This window comes from Copadichromis virginalis, linkage group LG6 (assembly GCF_057382275.1).
Source record: "Copadichromis virginalis isolate Kocher_CV1m ecotype Utaka linkage group LG6, C_Virginalis_male_GT1.1, whole genome shotgun sequence".
Taxonomy (NCBI): domain Eukaryota; kingdom Metazoa; phylum Chordata; class Actinopteri; order Cichliformes; family Cichlidae; genus Copadichromis; species Copadichromis virginalis.
Window position 1 is genome coordinate 1420772 of NC_140623.1, and position 22144 is coordinate 1442915.

The 22144-nt window shown below is 40.8% G+C and overlaps 1 protein-coding gene across 1 annotated transcript; it reads right to left on the reverse strand.

The window, feature by feature from the left end:
* Positions 1–274: 274 nt before the first annotated feature.
* LOC146706877 (aspartate aminotransferase, cytoplasmic-like) lies at positions 275–8289 on the reverse strand. Its single transcript, XM_085458172.1, has 9 exons — positions 8035–8289; positions 5518–5699; positions 3091–3214; positions 2843–2955; positions 2602–2706; positions 2298–2448; positions 1994–2159; positions 1548–1690; positions 275–1233 (listed from the first exon to the last, which is right to left on the reverse strand). Exons 1-9 carry the CDS (start codon positions 8141–8143, stop codon positions 1094–1096), a joined length of 1233 nt encoding a protein of 410 aa, XP_085314298.1. The 5' UTR covers positions 8144–8289; the 3' UTR covers positions 275–1093.
* Positions 8290–22144: the final 13855 nt, after the last annotated feature.

Below are 22144 nucleotides of genomic sequence, written 5' to 3' on the forward strand. Positions count from 1 at the left end.
ATTACAGTTACAATTACATAATGCAATTATATATTGTATTATGAAATACAATGAAACATTAAGTTTTTGTATCGGTATCAGATCAATATCGTTGACACCACCCTTGGTATCGCACATCACTACCGCCAACATCTCCACACTTTCTACACAATGTACGGTGTTAAACTGCTGATTATATCATATCTGGATGTCTGTTTTTGCCTTTAAATATGAAGATATTTTAAATCCACTGTCTCACAAGATGATAGATATGGGAAAAAACAAAACACATACACAGAGTTCATAATTTAATTTAGTGTGAACGCCATTACAAACACCAGTTAACATGTGATTGCGGTGTGATCAGTGGCTTCTTACAGCGGCTTTGTGTAACAACATAAGGGCACTGCAGGGTGGAAACAAAGTAACAGAGAGAGGAAAAAGGTGACTTTTGTTCAATGATGGCACAGAAGGCGATTTTGTTGACTTAGTGGCTAAACAAATTATCTTCTGCCGTATGTCTAAAGCAAGGCAACACAGCATCAGGCATGTGCTTTACCTTTGAGATGATGATGACCGTTGAACTTTAACACAACAAAATAAAATCAAGATTACAGTACCAGCTTTTATATTCTAATGGCTAAAAACAGGAAAGTGATTTGTTGTGGTCTCAGTGCTTATAAATGAAATGGCAGGACTAACAGTAATTACATCTATTTACACGACTTTTCCTGTGCTGCAGTTTGTTCAGTACTACTGTTGTGTAGGAAGCATAATTTCATCGCAAATCTTCCCAGTCCACATTCTGGTGTCCAGTTTGAGTGGAATGATTTGGACTGCACAGAAGCTTGCGGCAACAATTCAAACATATGATGGGGTTGTCACGTCTGCGTGTTCGATCATACCTGGCTCTTCCAAAAACCACTGTACCTCCCATAAAATGACGCCGTCATGTGAGAACAAAAACACATCCTTCCTCCCGTTGGTTCAACTGCAAATTGTGAGGACGCAGTTTGACCAATAGGAGGAGAGGATAAGCAAAGAGAGGGGCACAGACTCGATGAAACGTCCTGTGGCGTACAGGAGGCAGGAAGTGGACGAGCACAAATGGCCTTTACTGGACTTTGGTGACGGCCTCGTGGATGGACTGAGCGACGTAGTCGATATTCTTGCTGGTCAGGCCGCACATGTTGATGCGGCCGCTAGCCATCAGGTACACGTGCTTCTCTTTGATCATGTACTCCACCTGTTTGGCTGTAGCACAAATTGCAACAGAGTGAGTGAACTTCATAAATGATGTGAAGATAAAGTGAGCCAAGACCGCTTGTTTCAAACAGAATATGAACTGAGGGGCTGCACAGAAGCCAAGTATAAGACATATAAAGATACTTTAACTGTGAAGAGCAGAGTCCAAGAACAGAAATATCAAGTTTAATACGTCTCCTTTAAGCATGTGTTGGGTATCTTGCAGGTCCCTCCACCACTGTGACACTTATCTCTGATAATCCCAGTATGTTAAAAGCAGGATGTGCTTCTACATTAGTGCGTGTATGTGTGTTTTCACTCACGAGTTAGGCCGGTGAAGCTGAACATGCCAATCTGCTGAGTGATGTGGTCCCAGGTCCCCGGGGTGCCCAGAGCTTGCAGCTTGGCCTTCAGCTGATCCCTCATCAACAGAACTCTGTCTGCCATGGTCTTCACATTACCCTTCCTAAAGTGGGGAGGCGGGATGGAGACAAGTGGGGATATTTAAAAAAGGACATAAGACAGGAAATGAGAGTAAAAGTCAGCTGACAAAGACTATGAACCTCTAAAAGTAATAGCACATGAGAGAAAGGCCAAGTGTTTCCAAAATTTCAAAACCATGCTAGCATGCACATTTGGTAACAAGCATCCATGTGCATGCACCGACGAGGAAGGTAAGTTATTAATATTAATTGAATAATCAGGTAAAAGATGAAGGGTTAGCAGGAGCTAGTATGCTAATATTAAAGCGCTGACTGATGGAGCGTACCATTCTTCAAACAGCTCAGGGCTGTTGAGGGTCTTGCTGACAATGCGTGCTCCCTGAGAAGGTGGGTTGGACCAGGTCGTCCTGACAATCTTCTCCATCTGGGACAGAACGCGGGTTAGGTTCTCGTTGTCCTTGGAAACCACAGTCAGGTTCCCCACTCTCTCATCTGTAAGTAGAGACAGACAAAATATGGCTTCACATAAAACTAATCGAGGGTAAGTAGAGGTATAAACAGTATAAACTTATTTTTGGCTAAAACACACAAGACTGTATGCATGAATGTACGTGGACCATGAGTACTCACTGTACAGGCCAAAGTTTTTGGAGAAGGACTGAGCTATAAAAAGCTCAAAGCCCTCGGAGACAAAGAAGCGGATGGCCCAGGCATCTTTTTCCAGAGAGCCTGAGGCGAAGCCCTGGTAGGCGGAGTCAAAGAACACATACAGCTTCCTCCTCTGGAGAAGGAAAAGACGAAATACATACATTAAAATTCAGTTCATTTCTTTTTTTAATTACACATTAAAGCAATTTTACAAAAGAAGAAGATATTCATGGTGAGTTAGACACCACCAAGGCCATCAGATGATGGTAAAATAATGTCTTTGTACCTTCATCACTTCTGCAATCTGCTTCCATTCCTCCTGGGTCGGGTCGGTGCCAGTGGGGTTGTGTGCGCAGGCATGGAGGACAAAGATGGAGTACTCTGGAGCTTTCTGCTCAGAGAAGACAAATAATGAGTAAAAATATTCAAAATAAATGAATAAAAATGCTCCCAAAGAGTCTTCTTGTTTTCATATCACTGTCTGTTGGGTTCTTGTAACTAAACAGGAGTCATCGTTCCATCCTCACCTCTAAATCATCCAGGAACCCAGTGAGGTCCAGGCCCCTCTGGGCAGCATCCCAGTAGTGGTAGGGGCGGATATCTTTGAAGCCAGCATCAGCAAATACACCGTTGTGGTTCTCTGGAAGAAGAAACGTTCAGCAGGTATTTACCACTTAAATCTGCTCTGATACCCACTGAGACGTTCACTTCATTATCGAAAAACAGTCAAACTTTCTCAACTACAATTTCCTGCATCCTAAAACTTTTCACTAACCCCAGGTGGGTGCCGAGACGTAGATGGGCGTGGCTGCGTTGTTGACGCCGTTGTACCACCGCCGCAGGAACTCTGCCCCAATCCTCAGTGCACCTGTCCCACCCAGAGCCTGGACTCCTCCAACCTGTGACAGGAAGCGGGCAGTGGGAAACGCAATCAGAGAAATATACGTATGATATTACAGTTTTTGCTCGTTGCTTGAACACTATAAACCCATGCTTAGACTAAAGTAACACAACTTGAAGCTTTTGTTACCATACCTCAAACACATGTACCCATACCTTAAACAAAAGTGCTGCTTTGCACTCTGGTTGCAATTATGCAACACACTTACTCCTTTATGCAACACACATGGTCCTGCATGCTACACTCTATTTCATACATAAGACACTTCGTTCAAAAATGAAATTTCAGGGTGCCATTTGGAAAACACATGTATCCAAAATACAAAACACATCGGGTAATTGCAACCACTCAAATATACACCTGAAGGCACTTACTTGCAAAACTGAACACCAATTAGCCAACCACAAAAAGCCCTCAGTTTAGCCATTTCAAGAACTTTGCAAGCATGGATGGAGGGAGAGCAAGAGGAAGAGGAGGAGGAGGTCAAAGAGGCCATGCACGGACCCATATTTCTGATGATATAAGAGCAACTTTGGTGGACCATGTCATCAACCACGGCCTGACTATGAGGGAAGCTGGGCAGAGAGTCCACCCACATCTAAGCCGCTTCACAGTGGCATCTGTACTAAGAAAATTCCGACTAGAAAACAGGTCTGTCTTCATCTCACTGCCTTCTACTCCACTCAGATGGTTTTATAGTACTGTTCTACAGTATATCACCATATCAAGTGTACAGCGTACTGCAGGGTGCTAATGCTCCTTTTGCAGCCAAAGTGGTAGTTTCTGTGAAACATACCATGATTACTTATATTGAAGTACAGTGTTGTACAGTGGATGATACAGTATATACAGTAAAGTACTGTAAGAAAAATAAGCAAACCGATGACAATATGTGGTTGTATTTCTCTAGAATGACTCGAAGACCTTCTGGGGGAGGACGCCAACGCCTGTTCACACAACGGCAGGAACTTGCCGTTGTGGACCTAGTGAGGGCAGACAATGCCATCCGTCTCCACCAGCTACGAAAGCAAATACTTGCAGACAGTGTTCAACAACATAAACCATGTGAGCATCACCACCATCAGACGCATCTTGGGAAAACACAGCATCACCATGAAGCAGCTCTACAGAGTCCCATTTGAGAGGAACAGTGACAGGGTCAAAGGACTTCGAGCTGAATATGTACCAATATGCCTTCTGAATGAACAATGGAAATCAAAGACTGCAGTGCTTTATATAAAGTAGACTAGTGTGTTCCCCCTGCTCTGTAAGTGTTTGCATATGATGCAAGTATGTGTCATTTTGTCAACAGAGTTACATTTTGACAAAGGAATGTTAGGTTTTGATAGCAGAGTTTAGGTTTTGAGAGTAGAGTTTCAATTTGGTGCAGATGTGAATGGTATATTTCCCAGTGTTGTGTCATGTTTACTTGTGTTTAGGGTTTTGGCACAATGAGCAAAGTTTTGCAAAATGTGTTCAGGCAACGGGCAAAAACTGTAAATACATGTTGCTTTTCACAGTTCGGCCAGAGAATTTTGTGATAAGGCTGCGGGTCATGCCTGCTTCTGAACACTGCTGTTAATATGCACCAACTTAATACACCAAGACTTGTTGGTCTTTCAGACCTTGCCTTCACAGGTTTTCCTGCCCTTATTGTCTTGTTTTTCACTTTTTTCCCTGTTCTACCTAAACTGTTGCAGTGGTAAATGCTCATATTTAATATAAATTAAGTTTTAAATAATGAGGTTGCAGGGACGTGTGCGCACAAGAATTCCCTGTGAGTCAAAATCTCAGGCTTCAGATTGCTTGTTCAACTCTTCCTTGACCTCATGTAGATGAGAGGCCATCTCCTTCACACAGCTATGGTCGTAAGCACAACAGCTCCACCCACCTACTGTTCAAACTTTGCAAGGGGCAGCCAATCAGAAGAAATCTGCCTTAAAAGGAGGGGAAATAAAGGTGCTTGGGTGTGAAAGACGATAAACTGAGGGGTTCAGTGTATTCAGAACTAATACACCACCACTACTGGAGTCTGAGAAATAAAAACATGGAGCTTTAAATTAGGGTTTCTAAGGATGTTTAAAAGAGATTAAAGACGCAGGCAAACCTGATCAGCTGATACTCATCCAGTTATGTCCATTAATCAATGGAAAGCTGAGGTACAGATTAAAATTGAAAGAACTTTTAATCAATGTAAAATGTGCTTTTATTTCCTTTTTATTTCACTGCAAAAATAAACAACATTTATTACATTTGCTCCAACTGATCAAAAACCTCCATGTGTCAATGTGCATGTCCCACCCTGTTCTCCTTGATGGCAGGGCTATCGTCTCCCAGGGCGACCTTTGAGGCAGCAGAGCGGAACTCTGGCAGACCGAGGATGGGCAGGTACTCGTGGTTCAGGCTCTCGTCCTCCACGATGAGCCGCTCCACCTTTTTCACCACCGGCAGCACCCAGGGCTGGCAGTCATCAGTACGGTAAGCTGGAGGGGACACAAAGCAAAGCAAATGTTAATCCAGAAGGCACAGGTATTGCTTCTTAGGGACAGGTTGTGTAGACTATTACTCGTGCCTGCACTTCACAAAAAAGCTTTTTTATGCTTAGTATGACGTTGATAGATATTTACAGCTGATATACTACATAACTAAATACAAACACTTTGTTTCTGCTGCTTGTGTCACTGTGTATAGCGCCATATCACCGAGTATTACAAAATTCTAGATAATACTTCAAAGATAAAAATGGTAATAACACAGCACTGCAGTCTGCAAATAGTAAAGTGAATAGAAGAAAATGCGCACAGGAAAGAATAAACTGCCATTTAACTTCATATGATGCCATATAAACTTTGAAGGTCACCGGCAAACGTGTGTAGCACATATCTGACTCCTTAGGAACTTGTGCTCCCTCATACTGGTCTGGAGCATGAGCAGAGCAGGATCACATATCAGGGTTTGGCAGCGGCGGTACACAGTCACTCAGGGTCCAAAGGCGAGCACACTTAAAAGGTCAAACATGCTTATGGTGGCTTTGGGGTATGCAAAATAATTCTGTGTGTGGCCAGTACAAAATCTGAATAGAGCCCAATCTGACATCATTTTACCTGAGACGCAGATCAAGTGGCAAACAGGCCTGGAGAAATCTGGAACCCAGAAAACTCTTCCTGTTGCTTTTGTGGACTCGCTTTCAACATAATTTAACATATTAGGGTTCGATCCTGGTCGTTGTGTCCTTGGGCAAGACACTGTACCCTACCGCCTTCTGGTGTTGGCCAGAGGGGCCGATGGCGCGATATGGCAGCCTCGCTTCTGTCAGTCTGCCCCAGGGCAGCTGTAGCTACAACCGTAGCTTGCCTCCACCAGTGTGTGAATGTGAGAGTGAATGAATAGTGGCATTGTAAAGCGCTTTGGGTGCCTTGAAAAGCGCTATATAAATCCAATCCATTATTATTAACTGATCCATTTTCACACAGAGAGAGACACTAAATTATAGAGTTAATATAAAACTACTGGAATGGTTTCTCCAGGCCAAACTGGTTTTATGCGCTCAGGTTTGTTTTGGCAACGACCGGAAAAAGTGCAACTACTGTCTCAGTCCACGATGAATCATCAGAGAAAGTGAATCTTAATAATCCTGTAGGGACCACTTTGATCGTTAAAGCATATTCTGCCCATTAGCTTTTATTCATATTTTGCATTCTGACTCTTGCCATAAAGTGTACATGCAGGTTGTGCACATGAAAAGGTGACAAACTGCTAGCTCTACATTACATCCTAAAGGCAGAATATGTTAATAGATTTAACAGCAGCTACATCAGAGGTTTGCCTTATTCTGGCTGACCTGAAGTAACTAAGTATTAGTTCACTTTAGCCAGAAGCATTGGGCTAGGAGGAGGATAGACTAGGCTCATACGAGATGACACATCTGGCACATTGGGGTTAATGTTGAAACTGTTGGGATACAAGTGTCAACCTGTTAACCTATTACAGATGACTAAAGATTTCCTGCTGGTTTATTACAGTTTAGCATAAATAGTCAGAATGAGGATAAAATAACATTAAAGAGATATTCTACAGTGCACGTTAAGTAAGGGACACAAACCAAACTAGCACAAAACCTTCCAAATGACACACGGCTTTAGCATTCATTCTAAAAACTGAACACATTTTCTTACAAAACTTTCCTAACCAACCAAGCAAACTAATGACAGTTTCAAGGACTTACCAATTATGTATCACATAATGATTGACAACGTCGCAACAAACACGACTCGTAAGATTACATATTAAAAAACAGTAAACTACTTTGATGGTACTACGTAAGAAAACTTCAGCCTGTAAGTTCCTGCTTTGACAGGATGTCAGTGTGTAAGTGGAGATTGATGAGTTCAAGGACAGATGGACAAGTAAAACAAGTCACAGCCATGCTATGCGTTTTAACATCATGATTTTAAAGTCTTTAAATGAGAAGTGTTTTGTGGTACGACATGAAGCCCTACTTCCTGGAATTGTCAATTCTTTCAGTGAGAGGTGTAACATTTGCACTAACAATGAAAAAATCCGAGCAATTTACTTGTCAACATGAGAAGAAGCTAATGCTAGCTTTGCCGCTAGCAGCTTGCAGCGAAGGTCATATATCAAACGCTGCTTACGCGTGCGAACATGATATCACCGCCATAGCCCGAATGTACCAAACAATGTAAGCTACAAAAAGACAGGAAACACAGCTGATGCGATGTGTTTATGCTTTACAGTGCCACTACAAGAGAGAGCAAGCCAACCTAGCTTTAGCATTAGCTGACATCTAGCATCTCTTACCTCCGACGCCCAGATTCACCTTCTGTGGATGGGTGTCCTCTCTGAAGTCAGCGGTCAGTTTGAACACGGCTACCGGGGGAGCCTGGGGGACGTCGCTAAACAGGGACATGGCTCGGGATGAAATAGACGATGATCCCGGTGTTGTGCAAGAGGAGCAAATGAGGAATGGGTGTTTCTAGAGACTAACCGGGTTCACAGGTTCACCTTCACTCAAACTGGACCAGGACGCAAGAAATAGGCATCAGATCAGCTACCAATAGGAAGGGGCAGAAAACGGACGCAGCCTGTCAAGTAGCCAATGAGAGCGGAGAAATATCTTGTAGAAAAAACTACAATTATACCATAAGAAAGAAGATAATAAACCTGTGACGAGTGATAATAAGTCTATAGTCTTTGTAGTCTAAATAAGACCATCTCACTGGACATATTCGTGCCACAGGGATTTGTCCCATTTTAAAAGTAATCTATAAATAGATGAATGATGTGACATAATTCATACGCATAGTTGCCGACAACTGGACGCTGTGCAGTCTTGCTGCATTAATTCAGACCACCAGAATGAACTTAGCTTATCTTTAGGGTCAATGCTGTGTGCCTTATATGCACATTTTTAGCTGTCGTGAATGACATTATTGAGAATATTATAACTATTCTTCTTCCGTAGTTACATCCAACCTATATAAACTCATGTATGTTTTTCATAAACAATTCGTGATAAGAGTAAGTGCTTCAGATAATCAGACTTTCTTATCAAACCATCTTCGAAATTGAAGTCTGATAGTGCGTTGATGTAGGATCTGCAATCTACCACAAGGGGTCAGTGTTGCTCTGCAGAGAAATATGCAGAGTTAGTGGCGTCTCATTGTTGTTGTAGTTTAAGTTAAACTTGGGCTAAAACATCAGTTTGGACCTGTGATTTCACAGCAGTAAAAACTATACCAACACACAACACTGGAATGGTTTGGCCAAAGCATGTTTCCTTCTTCTTCTTTTTTTTACCCCTTTTTTGAGTCTGTAGCTTTTTTTGATTATTAAGGGAACCTCCAGTCATTTGTCAAGAGTAAATGAGTACAAATTAAAATGTAAAATCTGTCAAATTACAACAGTTAGGATTTTAATTAATGGTAGCAAATAAAATCCTTTATTGCATTTATTTTTCCACTTTACTTGTCTTACGTCATAGAGCATTAAGTATCTTTTTGGCAGTTTTCTTAAAGTAAATAAATAATTTGTCCATCTCACTTTTATGGAGTTTGTACTGGACTATTTAGCAGTACAAGTAGTCCTGCAAAAATATACAGAATATTTTTAAGTTTTTGTTACACTCTTATCAATATAGAATAACTTAACTGATAAGTGTTTGAATTTATTTTTCACTCTTTAAATTTGTTTAGATAAATAATTAGAATGATGAATTCATATCCTTTTTAATTAACTGATAACATAATTGTTAGTCTCTTATAGAGTGATAGAGATGGTCTAGTGGGAGCAACTTTTACCACCTTTATATACTGTTGTGTAGTTTAATCTATATCACTGTTTCAAATATCATACACTGATGTGTCTTCAGGTATAGGAAGTCTCAAGTTACTTTAGCTGTCATTAAAAAGTGTAACATCTGCTTGTAAATTATAATAAAAAGTATTAGGTTAAAAAAAAATCATGCATTGAAAATGTTCAAGTCTCACTTCAAAATTTTTACTTCCGACTTGCGTAGTAAGTGTCCATCACAACACACTTAAAGCATAGATCATTACACACAGAGACACGGCCTCTCCTCATAAACTTTTTGTAAACATCCAGGTGTGTTTTTCTTTTCTCTTCTTCCTACCTCTTCCCTTCACTCTCTCGTGTTTCTTCTCTCAGTCTCTCCTGTTAGGTCTGAAGTGTCTGATGAATAGCCTCGGTTTCACTCCTGTATAGCCTCCACTTGCAGGTCAAAAACTTAAAATCGATTTTTCTTTTTTTTTTTCTTTTTCTTTTAGATGGACATCGGGTCACATCACATGTTTGCACACACATGCACACACACACAGACACTGCTGCTCCTCTCTCGTCCTGTCATTACCAGACATGATGAGGCCTCCTCCTCTCCTCCATTTTTTTCTTTTTCTCTCTGCTTCTCCATAAAGCACTCCACTGAACCATCAACGGGGTAAAATTTCAAAGGGCCGAGGGGCTAATGCTCCTGGATGAAGCTGACTGAGTCAATTTGTCGACATGATGGACGTTTTGTGGCCTCAGCTCCTGCTTTCCTGCTTGGCTGCAGGGCCCACAGAGGCTTTTTAGGTAGGTTTAAAAAGGAAGGAAAAAAAGAAAGAGTAAGATGTCTTACTGAGAGGCAGAGGGGACAACCCACTGGATGAAACCTTAATTTGACAAGTCAGAATGTGAAGCAGGTTCACAATAGCTAATGTACACACACACTTGGTTGTTAGAGTCAACCTAAAACCATTTTGCACATTGATTAACAACCCATAGCTATTTATAATTTACAACTTTGATGTATCTTTCCCTTTCAATCTTCAACAACTGGTCAGCAAAATAAAAATAAAAAATGCTATTTCAGTAAAAGAAAAAGTGCAAAAGTTTAGCATTTTAAATTCCACTGAAATCAAACAGGCTACAGAAACATTAGCAGCATGCTAACACCCTCACAACTCAGCATTTGGTCTTTGTTGTTTGCTTGCAATTTTTATTTATTAGTCATTTTCACCCGATGAGGACCCTGTGTGGAAAGTTGAGCGTCAAGTAATTACTATTGAATCTGATGGGAAGGGGAATGCCAAGCAGTACTAGAGTAGTTTTTTTATGCTTAGTGAATTGTGGTCATGAAAATGAAAACTATATATTTCAGATATGTCATGAAAATAAACAATCAACTCTGAATAAGGGTTGAAATGGCAAAAAAACCCTCTGTAAGATCAGCTTGATCGTCTTTACTGGAACTAAGTCAAACTGCGCGATCCTTCTATCTATCATCAATTAAACAATGAATACAAATTTCTCTAACTATCAAGTACTACTTTTACATGAGAGGAAAGAAACAGTTAGAGGGTGGAGGCCTGGTGTCTCAGAAATGACAAGAAAAATCACTTTTAAATCATTTTAAATCATTGATTTAACATTGAACTGATTTTAATTGTGGGCAGAGCACTCGCATCCATAAACATGCATTAGGAGAACAACATGGCAGCTGCACTGAACATTATCATTATATTTACAAGGACATCCTGGGAAAGACAAAAGAAAAACTCACAAGAACTCACTTATCAAGGTAGCTTGGACACACACACACACACACACACACACACACACACACACACACACACACACACACACACACACACACACACACACACACATTACAGTTTTTTCTGATTGCTTAAGCACATTTTTTGTAACTATTGGCTAATTTTGCAAAACTCTTCACACAAATAAGAAAACCTGTCACCCAATAATCAAAACATTGTAGTTCTCTTGCAAAAGCAAACACAGCTAGATTAACTCTTCACACCTTCGTAAAAATGGTGTTTCCGTATCAAACAGTACACACAAGCCATCATCTACTAAGCACACAATGCGCCAACTGCACACTGATGGTATGAATACAAAACACATCTGGCCTTTGCTTTCTCTGTGCACAAGGTAGGCTATGTCAGTTTGAGCTCATACTTCTGTCATAGATCCATAAGCATAGAGGGATCCAAACTTCAAGTACTGGTGTTTATTTAAACACATCAAAACAAACACAAGTGTTTATTTCCAAGTATAGGATTATTTGCAATCACCATAATGACTATATGGGTTACTTGGTCTGCAGTGAACATGCTTCCTCTGCCCCAGCATCTGGTCATCTAGCAATTCTGTAAAGTAACAATTTCAGCATTTTTACATCAATGGTATTGGTGTGTTTCTCATTGGCATATGGCAGTGCTACAAATCTTTGTGCGAAGTGACTGTACTAACCGATTCTCATTTCAAGATGTCCTTATGGTACTTGCTACAGTGTAGCGGCTCGAGTTAGGCTGGACCCGTTGGCCAGCTACCCTCAGGGTCATTCCACGGTTGATCACATGGTCCACTATTGTAGCTCTGATGTCATCAGCAATTCTATTTCTTACTCTTCCTACCCTTCCTCTCCCCCCTCCTCATCTTCCTCTCCCCCCTCCTCGTCTTCCTCTTGCTCCTCCTTGTCCTTGTCGTCCTCTTCATCCTACTTCTTCACCTCCACGTCCTCTTCCTCGGCCTCCTCTACTTCTCACTCTTTCTGCTCCCTCCATTGTACTCCGCACACACAGCTTACCTGTATTATAGTGCTTAGGCTGATTGCAAAGTGAACTAATTATCTAAAGAAGTTTTCACATGTGAAAGTGTGCCAGACAGTTGGCAAATTAGTGTTAATGATAGCCATACATGTGTATGCTTTTGCTAGGAGTGTGTTGGAAATTTGGTAATTGAGTGTTGTGCAGTGAATTGTGCCTACAGTTTTGCAAAGTGTGTGTTACAAAATTGCAAACTGAGTGCAAAGCAGTTTTTGTGCTTTTAGTTTTGCAAACTCAGTGAGTGGTTTTGCTATAAGTCTGAATAGTTTTAGAGATTGTGCTACAGGAATCACATTCAGAAAAAACTGTAATATGATGAGCCCACAGCTTCAGCTTTTCTGGGAAAGCTTTGCACGAGGTTTAGGGTTAGTGTTGGAGCGTTTATGGGAATTTTGGATCACATATGTGAGGTCAGACGCTGGTGGACAGGAAGACCTGGCTCACAGTCTGAATTCTGTCAGGTTGAGGTCTGGACTCTGTGTAGGCTAATCAAATTCTTCCACACCAAACTCGTTCATCCATGTCTTTATGGACCTTGCTTGGTGCACCGGTTCCCCACCATGTTGGAACAAAAAGGGGCCATCTCCAAACTGTTCCCAAAAAGCTGAGAGCCTGAAATCATCCAAAATGGTTTTGGTATGTTGAAGCCTTAAACGTTCCTTCCAGTGGATCTGGAGCCCAACTCCTGAGTAACAACCTCACATAATTCCTGCTGCACCAAACTTTACACTTGGCACAGTGCAGTCAGACCAGTACCATTCTCCTGGCAACCACCAAACCCAGACTCATCCATCAGATTGCCAGATATTTGTCAGAGAGCAGGCTTCCTGTGTCCAGTGTGTTCTGGAGTCCAGTTACAGCATGCTTTACATCACTGCATCCGACACTATGTATCGTGCTTGGTGATATAAGGCGTGGATACTGCTTGGCCATCGAAACTCATCCTGTGAATTCTCATTGTACACATGTAAGATTATCTGAAGGCATAGCTGGACTGGCCATCGGGCGTACCGGGCATTTGCCCGGTGGGCCGCTGGCGATTTTTTGTTTTTATGGGCCGATGGATTTTTTTTTTTTTTTTTTTTTTTTTTAGGAAGGGTATATATAATGAAAGGTGTTGGATTGGCCAATTGGTCATGATCGACTCTGGGCTGGACCAATTACAGCCGAGGAGGCCGAATGCACCCGCCCCCTTGTTTAGCAATCACGTGATTTTCGCGCATTGCATGCCGGGAACTCGTGGCAAAACAATCCAAGTACCGCATCAAACGCAAGCATTTGCAGCACCGCAAAACGTTCATTCTCCGGTTCCAATACCTTCTTGTTTTTCTTTGCCGCACAAAAAAGGAATGTACAAAACGAAGGAGAACAATGCCGGTCCGTACAAAGACAGACTCGACGAAAAGACAAAGAAAAGATACGAGGAAAAATCAAACCAGTGAAAGGGTTAGACCCTTATGAGCACACAGAGGGACAAAATACCTTAGCGTGCTGCCCAACTTTCACCACGCTCATATTTGTAATTACACGGTTCTTGGAGTGAGTGCATACACTCATGAAGTTTAGTAACTTCAGGTCACTGCAACAAGCCCAGGTACAGTTTACTGATGGATGGGTGCAGGACCTTGAAATGCACCGTGTAGAACGAAAGACCATCGTACGAACAAGGGTAAGTTTACCAGTCTCACAAATCGTCTTCATAGATACACATTCGTTAACTGTTTATTAATAGGACCTTTGAGCTCAACGGTAATTAATTAGTAGTGGAAATAATTTCTGGTAGGCATTACAGAAATGTAGCAGTGACAATAATACTGTATGCTGTAATCACACTGGACAATTAGTGATACAAAAAACTGTTTTATCCTGTGAATAAACGTATATGTTTTTGTCAATGTACCATAATAACAGAAGCGAAACGCAATATCGTGTCAGGACAATTCACTATTTATGCACAATAAATAAAGGAGCATAGCGACAATTTCTGTTCAGCGCCAGACTTGCTTGTAACCTATATCACCAATTATGTTAAGAAAAATGACGTATTAACGACTAAAAACTCTGACCTTTGTGGGAATGCTTGGAGCAGACTAACATGTGAACTGGAGTGTTCTGGGACGTTATATTTGGTATATCCAGACCATCCATAGGCTCTTACTTCGGAAACATGGCTTAAAACATTTCTCTTCAACGACGTAATCCGATTTAAAAAAAACGATCGGCTTCCCGTGGCTGTCATGCGACCGGCTGTTGCAGTTAATAATACAACAGCTTCTTGCCATTTTTTGTGTTTCTTTTTATCGCTGTGTAACTGAGTTCAATTGAAAGCCTGCATGCGCTAGTACCTCTTGCCACAAGTTCCCAGAATCCTTTGCAGTTTTACCCCTGAATGACGTCACATTTTCAATCTTTATCCTGGTGGGCCGGTCTCTAGTCAAAATGCCCGGGCCGATTTTTTGTCCCAGTCCAGCCTTGTCTGAAGGCTACATGAAGTTTGGAGCTCTGTAGCTATTGGCTCTGCACACTGCTCTGCATCCGCTGACCCTACACTGTGATTTTCTGTGGCCTACCACTTCACGGTTGAGTTTCTGTCATTCCCAATTGCTTCCACTTTATTATAATACCACTAACAGCTGACTGTGGAATATTTAGTAGCGGGGAAATTTCATGTTTGGAATGGTTGCACAGCTGGCATCACAGTAAGACGCCGGAATTCTCTGATCTCCTGAGTTCAACTAATTCTTTCATAAATGCTTGCTGACCTTGGCGCTTTATTTTATACACCTGTCGCCATGGAAGTGATTGGAACACCTGAATGATTTGGGATGCTGACTGAATACTTTTGGAAATACTGTGTATGTGTGAATAGCAGTTTTTATAGCTACTTTGGTGGGAGCTCGGATATTTGTTACAGTGGATATGTGATGATGATAAATCATGTTTTAAAACTACATTCTAAAACTGCAAACAGCTTAAAACCTAGATCCATACTAACCAGGAAAAGGTAATAATAAAATTCAGCCAAACGAGACCTGTTAGATTATGTGATTTTCCCAGCCAGAAAAGCTGCTACATTTGGATTTTCTCACTCAGTACCTGTTACAGTTTTTTACAGACGCTAGGACACATTTCTCAATACTTAGGTCACGTTTGCAAAACTCCTCACACAGTGAGCACAACAGAAGTCTATGTGGGCTAAACTGAGGACCAGTTATCATTGTTTTGGCACAAAATGCATTCAATGACTACATCTCTCAAATTTCATGAATTATCTTCTCACTCAGACACAACAACTGCCAAAAATCTTTGTACGGACAGGACATTTTGCATGTGCTTACATACTGTTTTCAAAACTGTTAAACTTATGGCCAAAACAATAACACAATGCAAAACTTGAAAAGACAGCAAAATCCAACAGCAATATTTTATTGAAACATATTTTAAATCTAAAAATGCAGTTTAACCAGCCACAGCTTATTCTCATTGTAGATGAACATCTACACAGGTGTTACTCCTCCAATTTTTCAACTCCTTCAATTCTGGCAGCCAGAAGATTCTTTCCTAGGTGTATTGCCCTAGATGACATAAGATGTGATGTGGATGAGAACCTGTGGCCAAATGGAGAAGACCGAGTAGGTTAGCATTACTATTGTATGTGTATCAGTGGATGGTGTGTATACAAATTCTTGTATTTTGGGATTACTTAGTGCAAAAAAATAAAAATACATAAACAAATATTAACAAATTCTGCATGATGTCTGATTCATTCCAGTAACATATATTGAAATTATAAACAGAGATGTGTCCTTGTTTTACACAAGTAAACACTGTGTAATGCTACATGTTGTTAGTGTTTTTTAGGTCATTGTTTTGTGGGTGACAAAGTGTGTTTGTCGGCTGTCAACCTTTGCTAGTGTTCTGGAAGAATGAGTTTATTTGAGACCTGAATGAAGTGTTTTGGTAGTTGTAGTGCATTTTGAATGTGAAATGAACTGCTTTGCCAAGCTGACGGTCAGTTAGGAGGATTGTGTGAAGAGTTTTGCAAAAGTGACCTAAGTATTGGGAAATGTGTCCTAGCGGCTGTAAAAAACTGTAAATCGTATCAAGGCCAACATAACAGCACTGGACTGTGCTGTGTGTGTATTTAACAGCCTGGGCAAAGCACCTGTACAGTCACTGTCAGGCTGTAGCTCTCCAACACACACCATCAGCCTCAGATGTTCTCATTCATGTGTGTTTCATGTGGGGAATGGGGAAAATCCCTCCACTCTCTTTCTCTCTCTCTCTCTCTCTCTCTCTCTGTGTGTGTGTGTGTGTGTGTGTGTGTGTGTGTGTGTGTGTGTGTGTGTGTGTGTGTGTGTGTGTGTGTGTGATAATGTTAAAGAGATTTCTAATGTAACCTTTCATGTGTTCAACCACTGTACAACTTTTTTAGAGTTGTTCATCAGGGAGGTCTGGGAGAAGGGAGACAGTGGGTGGGAGGTAGATCATTGTCAGGTTAGTAATTATCAGATTTGCTGAGGCCCCAGCAGAAGCAGGACTTGCACACACACACACCTACACCACCCCCGGGCCAGCCCAGGCGAGGCTGAGAGAGGAGAGCCATCAGTGGGAGAAGCTGATAGGTCGACCCCCCGGGGAAGACGATAGCCAGCGCTTCTCTGACAGCTGCTTAGTGTTAAGTTCTGCCTGCTCATGTTCGGAAACACACACTCAACCCAACTCTGACACAAAGACGCACACACACACACACACACACACACACACACACACACACACACACACACACACACACACACACACAATGCACAGGAAAGCATTTACACATGTGGGTATATGATTAACTAATGAACTTTACGTGAGCAGAATCCATAGGTAACGATGCACAAAGGATTCAGAGCACACTGTGTTTGCTAGCACTCGGTCGTCTTTCCCTCATGTCGCTTGCCAGATTGTGCCGCGGGTACTTGAAGGCCATCAGAAGCAACAGGGAGCAAAGCAAATAGCTGGCCTGGTTTTAAAGACAAAATCCACCCTTTGCTATAGCCCTTGCCTGGAGTTTCCAGGACTTTCCATGCATTGTTAAAGAAATCACTCTGAAGATGAGCCTACTGATATTTACAGTTTTTTACAGACGCTAGGACACATTTCTCAATACTTAGGTCACTTTTGCAAAACTCTTCACACAATCCTCCTAACTGACCGTCAGCTTGGCAAAGCAGTTCATTTCACATTCAAAATGCACTACAACTACCAAAACACTTCATTCAGGTCTCAAATAACCTCATTCTTCCAGAACACTAGCAAAGGTTGACAGCCGACAAACACACTTTGTCACCCACAAAACAATGACCTAAAAAACACTAACAACATGTAGCATTACACAGTGTTTTCTTGTGTAAAACAAGGACACATCTCTGTTTATAATTTCAATATATGTTACTGGAATGAATCAGACATCATGCAGAATTCGTTAATATTTGTTTATGTATTTTTATTTTTTTGCACTAAGTAATCCCAAAATACAAGAATTTGTATACACACCATCCACTGATACACATACAATAGTAATGCTAATCTACTCGGTCTTCTCCATTTGGCCACAGGTTCTCATCCACATCACATCTTATGTCATCTAGGGCAACACACCTAGGAAAGAATCTTCTGGCTGCCAGAATTGAAGGAGTTGAAAAATTGGAGGAGTAACACCTGTGTAGATGTTCATCTACAATGAGAATAAGCTGTGGCTGGTTAAACTGCATTTTTAGATTTAAAATATGTTTCAATAAAATATTGCTGTTGGATTTTGCTGTCTTTTCAAGTTTTGCATTGTGTTATTGTTTTGGCCATAAGTTTAACAGTTTTGAAAACAGTATGTAAGCACATGCAAAATGTCCTGTCCGTACAAAGATTTTTGGCAGTTGTTGTGTCTGAGTGAGAAGATAATTCATGAAATTTGAGAGATGTAGTCATTGAATGCATTTTGTGCCAAAACAATGATAACTGGTCCTCAGTTTAGCCCACATAGACTTCTGTTGTGCTCACTGTGTGAGGAGTTTTGCAAACGTGACCTAAGTATTGAGAAATGTGTCCTAGTGTCTGTAAAAAACTGTAACAAGTGAATCTGCAACTGGCATTTTTTTGTTTTTGTTTATTGCTTTAGTGCAAGAGCTATAAGAACCCTCGGTCCACTTTGTCTGCTTTGCAGAAAAAACATCAATCAAAGTTCAAGCTCATAAGTACTGCGCAGCACTTTTCTGTGACTTATGTTAACAGAGTTTCAAAAAAGTTGCCATAATAAACCTAATAATATGTAAAATATATAAAAATAATATATAAAGCTAATTTAATGTTGTTATAATATTTCTTTATGAGACAAAAACAAATGTTTGCAATCGAGTGCACTGCATTAAATTAAAAGGTAATGATTCACTCGACTTCATATTTGCAGTTAAGTTTACTTTAGTTCAGTTCAGTAAACAGAAATAAACCCATGTGAGCTCACTTTTACCTCAGTTTAACTCAAGTTATAATCAGAAGTTTCACTTTGTCCAGCTGAGACTCTTTATTACACATCCCTTTTCTCTCAGTCTTAATTTCATGCAAGCTTTTTCATTTCTTCACTGCACTAAGAGCATAAACCAGAAGCATCAGCAACGTGTCGAAAATTCTACAACAAGTCCTGCTGAAGGTGCACAACAAACAGCACCTTTCTGACACGTGTAGGAAACATTGCCGCTCCTGTTTCTGAGGATACCCTGTCAGCCTCTCCGGGGGCCTCGTGTGTTGCTGGAAGCGTCTTTGGTCGTCACCTCCTGTACTGTTTCTGTGTGTCTGTGGTTTGCCATTGACTGTTAATGGAGTGTGGTTTGTCGGTGAACTATAGGTCTCATTTCCTCCTCTGTCAAACTTGTGCGCACAACAACTTGTCAACACAGTAATTTACACTGTGTGTGTGTGTGTGTGTGTGTGTGTGTGTGTGTGTGTGTGTGTGTGTGTACTGTATGTCTGAGTACAAGAACACCAAGGCCAGTACTCACTCCCTGCTTTCGTGTCTGTGTTGAGTCTGGCTGATCTCTGACAGGAAGTGATCCGTGTCTGTGTACACATCAACAAACAGGACCTGGGTCTGCAAGGAGAAGAAGGAGGAGAAGGTGGTGTTGGAGGTGGTGGACAAAGTCAGGGGTCAAAGTGGGAGGAGACTGTTGACTGACGGCCTTTACTTGGAGCATGTCTGCTGTTTGTTTGACTAGAGGCCGGTCCTGTCATCAGGCTTCAGGCTGATAGTGAAGAGGAGACAAGACAGAGATGGGTTTTTGGGTGGATGGAGGAGGGGGTGATCCTGCTTAAGTTTTTTTTTTAAAGGGGGTGGGGGGTCTTGTTCAGTGATTGGCTGACAGCTTGAAACTTCAGTCAGGCAAGGACACTTTGGTCAGAGAAATGTCTTCTTTGTAGGTTTTTCCTTTCTTTTTAGTTTTTATCAGAGAGGAACCTTCTCCTATTCTCATTTCCTAAAATGATGACCTGCTGCTTTTTCCCTGAGTCTCTCTCTACGTCTCCATTTTTCTAGCACTGCAACTTTAAAGTTACAAACAAATGGAAAAATACAGTAATTTAACAAGAAGTGCTCCAAACCTCTGTCAAGGCAGTGCACTCCCACTTTATTAATTTTAACGCAATAGCGTTGTATTTTTTCCTCTGTAGTCATTTTGTTTTCTTATTTTTAAACATACTTTAATCAATTTGTAGTGCAGTTAAACTAAGTGCAAAGGCCACATGTGTAGTATCCATTAAAAAAACAATCTGTTTAAATGTTTTGTAAGAAATATGAAGGTTTTTGGATCATTTGTTCAAATTGTTTTGTATTTAAACATTTAGAACCTGTTTCTGTAATGCATGTAACAAAGTCATACTACAATTATGTGATATTTAGAATCATTGCCTTTATCCCTATATAATGTCAGTACAAAGAATAGCAATAAGAAACACAGTTTCAATATCTCTGTATACCATTATTATCACTTTGACCTTTAGATCAGTCTGTTGATGTTGAAGGAGAGGTCAGAGGTCAGATGTGACCTCTGACATAATTTAACATTTATATTCTGCATTTTTATACAGTACTTTTATATGTTGATAATATACACACCACACTTGTAAGTACCGCAGTTTTTAAGTTATAAAACTTTTTGTCCGTTTCTGACCAATAAATCATGAAGCTGACCTTGGATGTCAGCCAGATTTTAATGGATAATTACTCCAATGACTGCACTCTACACCCCTACAAAGTTTTATCAGGAAAAAAAAAATCCAGCTATCATGTTTACAGACTCAAACATCACCGAATGGAACAAATGAGGAAAAAGACATTGCGAGTTTAACAGCTTCACCACATCAGTTCCTCATTTGGCTTCGTGGTTAAGACTCCTCTTACTCAGACTTTTTCTGGCAGCAGGTTTCAGTGGTTTTAGCTTTACATCAACAGCAAAGTGCTGACGGTTCAGTCATCTTATCTGTGTGTGTGCGACCAAACAAAATGCCAGTTGTTCGCTGAACATAAAGTCCTGGTATGCAGATGCAGGCGCGTATCCCTGAACTGTCCGGCGGTCGGTGTCGGGCCTCGGCTGACTGACGGCCTCATTGTTGCTTTGCCGGCCGGCTGCTGTCAAGGTTACTGAGCTGCAAGATGGCTGAAGTCTGGGAACAGTCAGCTCCTATTTTGGGGTCTTCAGGGCCACTTTCTTAGAGGCAAGGCCTTGCATAGCAGCTGATGGGAAATGGATAAAGTGTGTGTGTGTGTGTGTGTGTGTGTGTGTGTGTGTGTGTGTGTGTGTGTGTGTGTGTGTGTGTGTGCTTTTAAACTTCAGTAAAAGCACCAGTCATCTCCACCTCTTTGTAGTGCAGCAGGATTCTGCAGCAAAAAAAGTATGAAAATGAGGATGTTTATAGACATGAACTATTACATTATTTCCACTAGTCGTTATCTTTATTAGCACAGCTTAGGAAAACCATCTTACTTCTCATGTTAGTGTTATAGGTCCTCTTCTCCTCCACTCCAACACTTCAAAAATACAATTCAACAAGTCTTTAGAAATAAAAATATATTATTATACTTTCTAATGGGAAAAGAAAGAAACAACAAAAATAAAATGTGATGAAATTTAGCCACTAAATAAATTACAAAAAGCACCAAGATTAAAAAACAAAATGCAAATGTGTCAAATCGAGTTTTGTGTCTTTTCTTTCAGGTCTTGTTTCAAGATCTTCAGTCTCCTTTTTTGCATGAGCTGATTCTTTGGATGACATATCACATTTTGGTCATTTTGAATGTGAATTTGTCACAGTGCAAGCTTTTTTGTTTCTGTGTTTTTCTGGTTTTAAAATTTAGTGGCAAGTTTTTGGATTGGTTGTATTTTTAGTCTACTTTAACATAACTTGTCCAGTTCTTTTTGCTTTTTTTCCATTTTAAAAGGATCAAATGTGATTGAATATTTGAGAATATAAAAGTGTATGAACACCGTGAATGTGAATATGAATGACGTGCTGTAAGAAACTGAAGAACCGTGTATGATCTGTGATGCTGTTAGACTTGGTGAGATCAACGGAAATCTTCAAACTTGAAAAACAAGTTGTGAGGATGAAAGAGGAAGACTTTATCTGATATCTAGTATTTTCTTGAAAATGCCCTGCTGGTGTCAGCTTACCACAGGAATCGTGAATATCCTCTGTGCAGCGCTCGCTGATATGTCCGCTATGTTTGTGTTTTTGTGTTTATGGCCCAGAAT

Excerpts from the sequence above, each read along its gene's own strand:
- LOC146706877 (XM_085458172.1), bottom strand. The coding sequence starts at position 8,143 with ATGTCCCTGTTTAGCGACGTCCCCCAGGCTCCCCCGGTAGCCGTGTTC. Across the intron at positions 2,956-3,090 it reads CGTCTCGGCACCCACCTGGG|AGAACCACAACGGTGTATTT; the intron begins GTTAGTGAAAAG and ends TTCTTCTTCCAG. Across the intron at positions 1,234-1,547 it reads CAGCTTCACCGGCCTAACTC|CCAAACAGGTGGAGTACATG; the intron begins GTGAGTGAAAAC and ends TTTGTGCTACAG.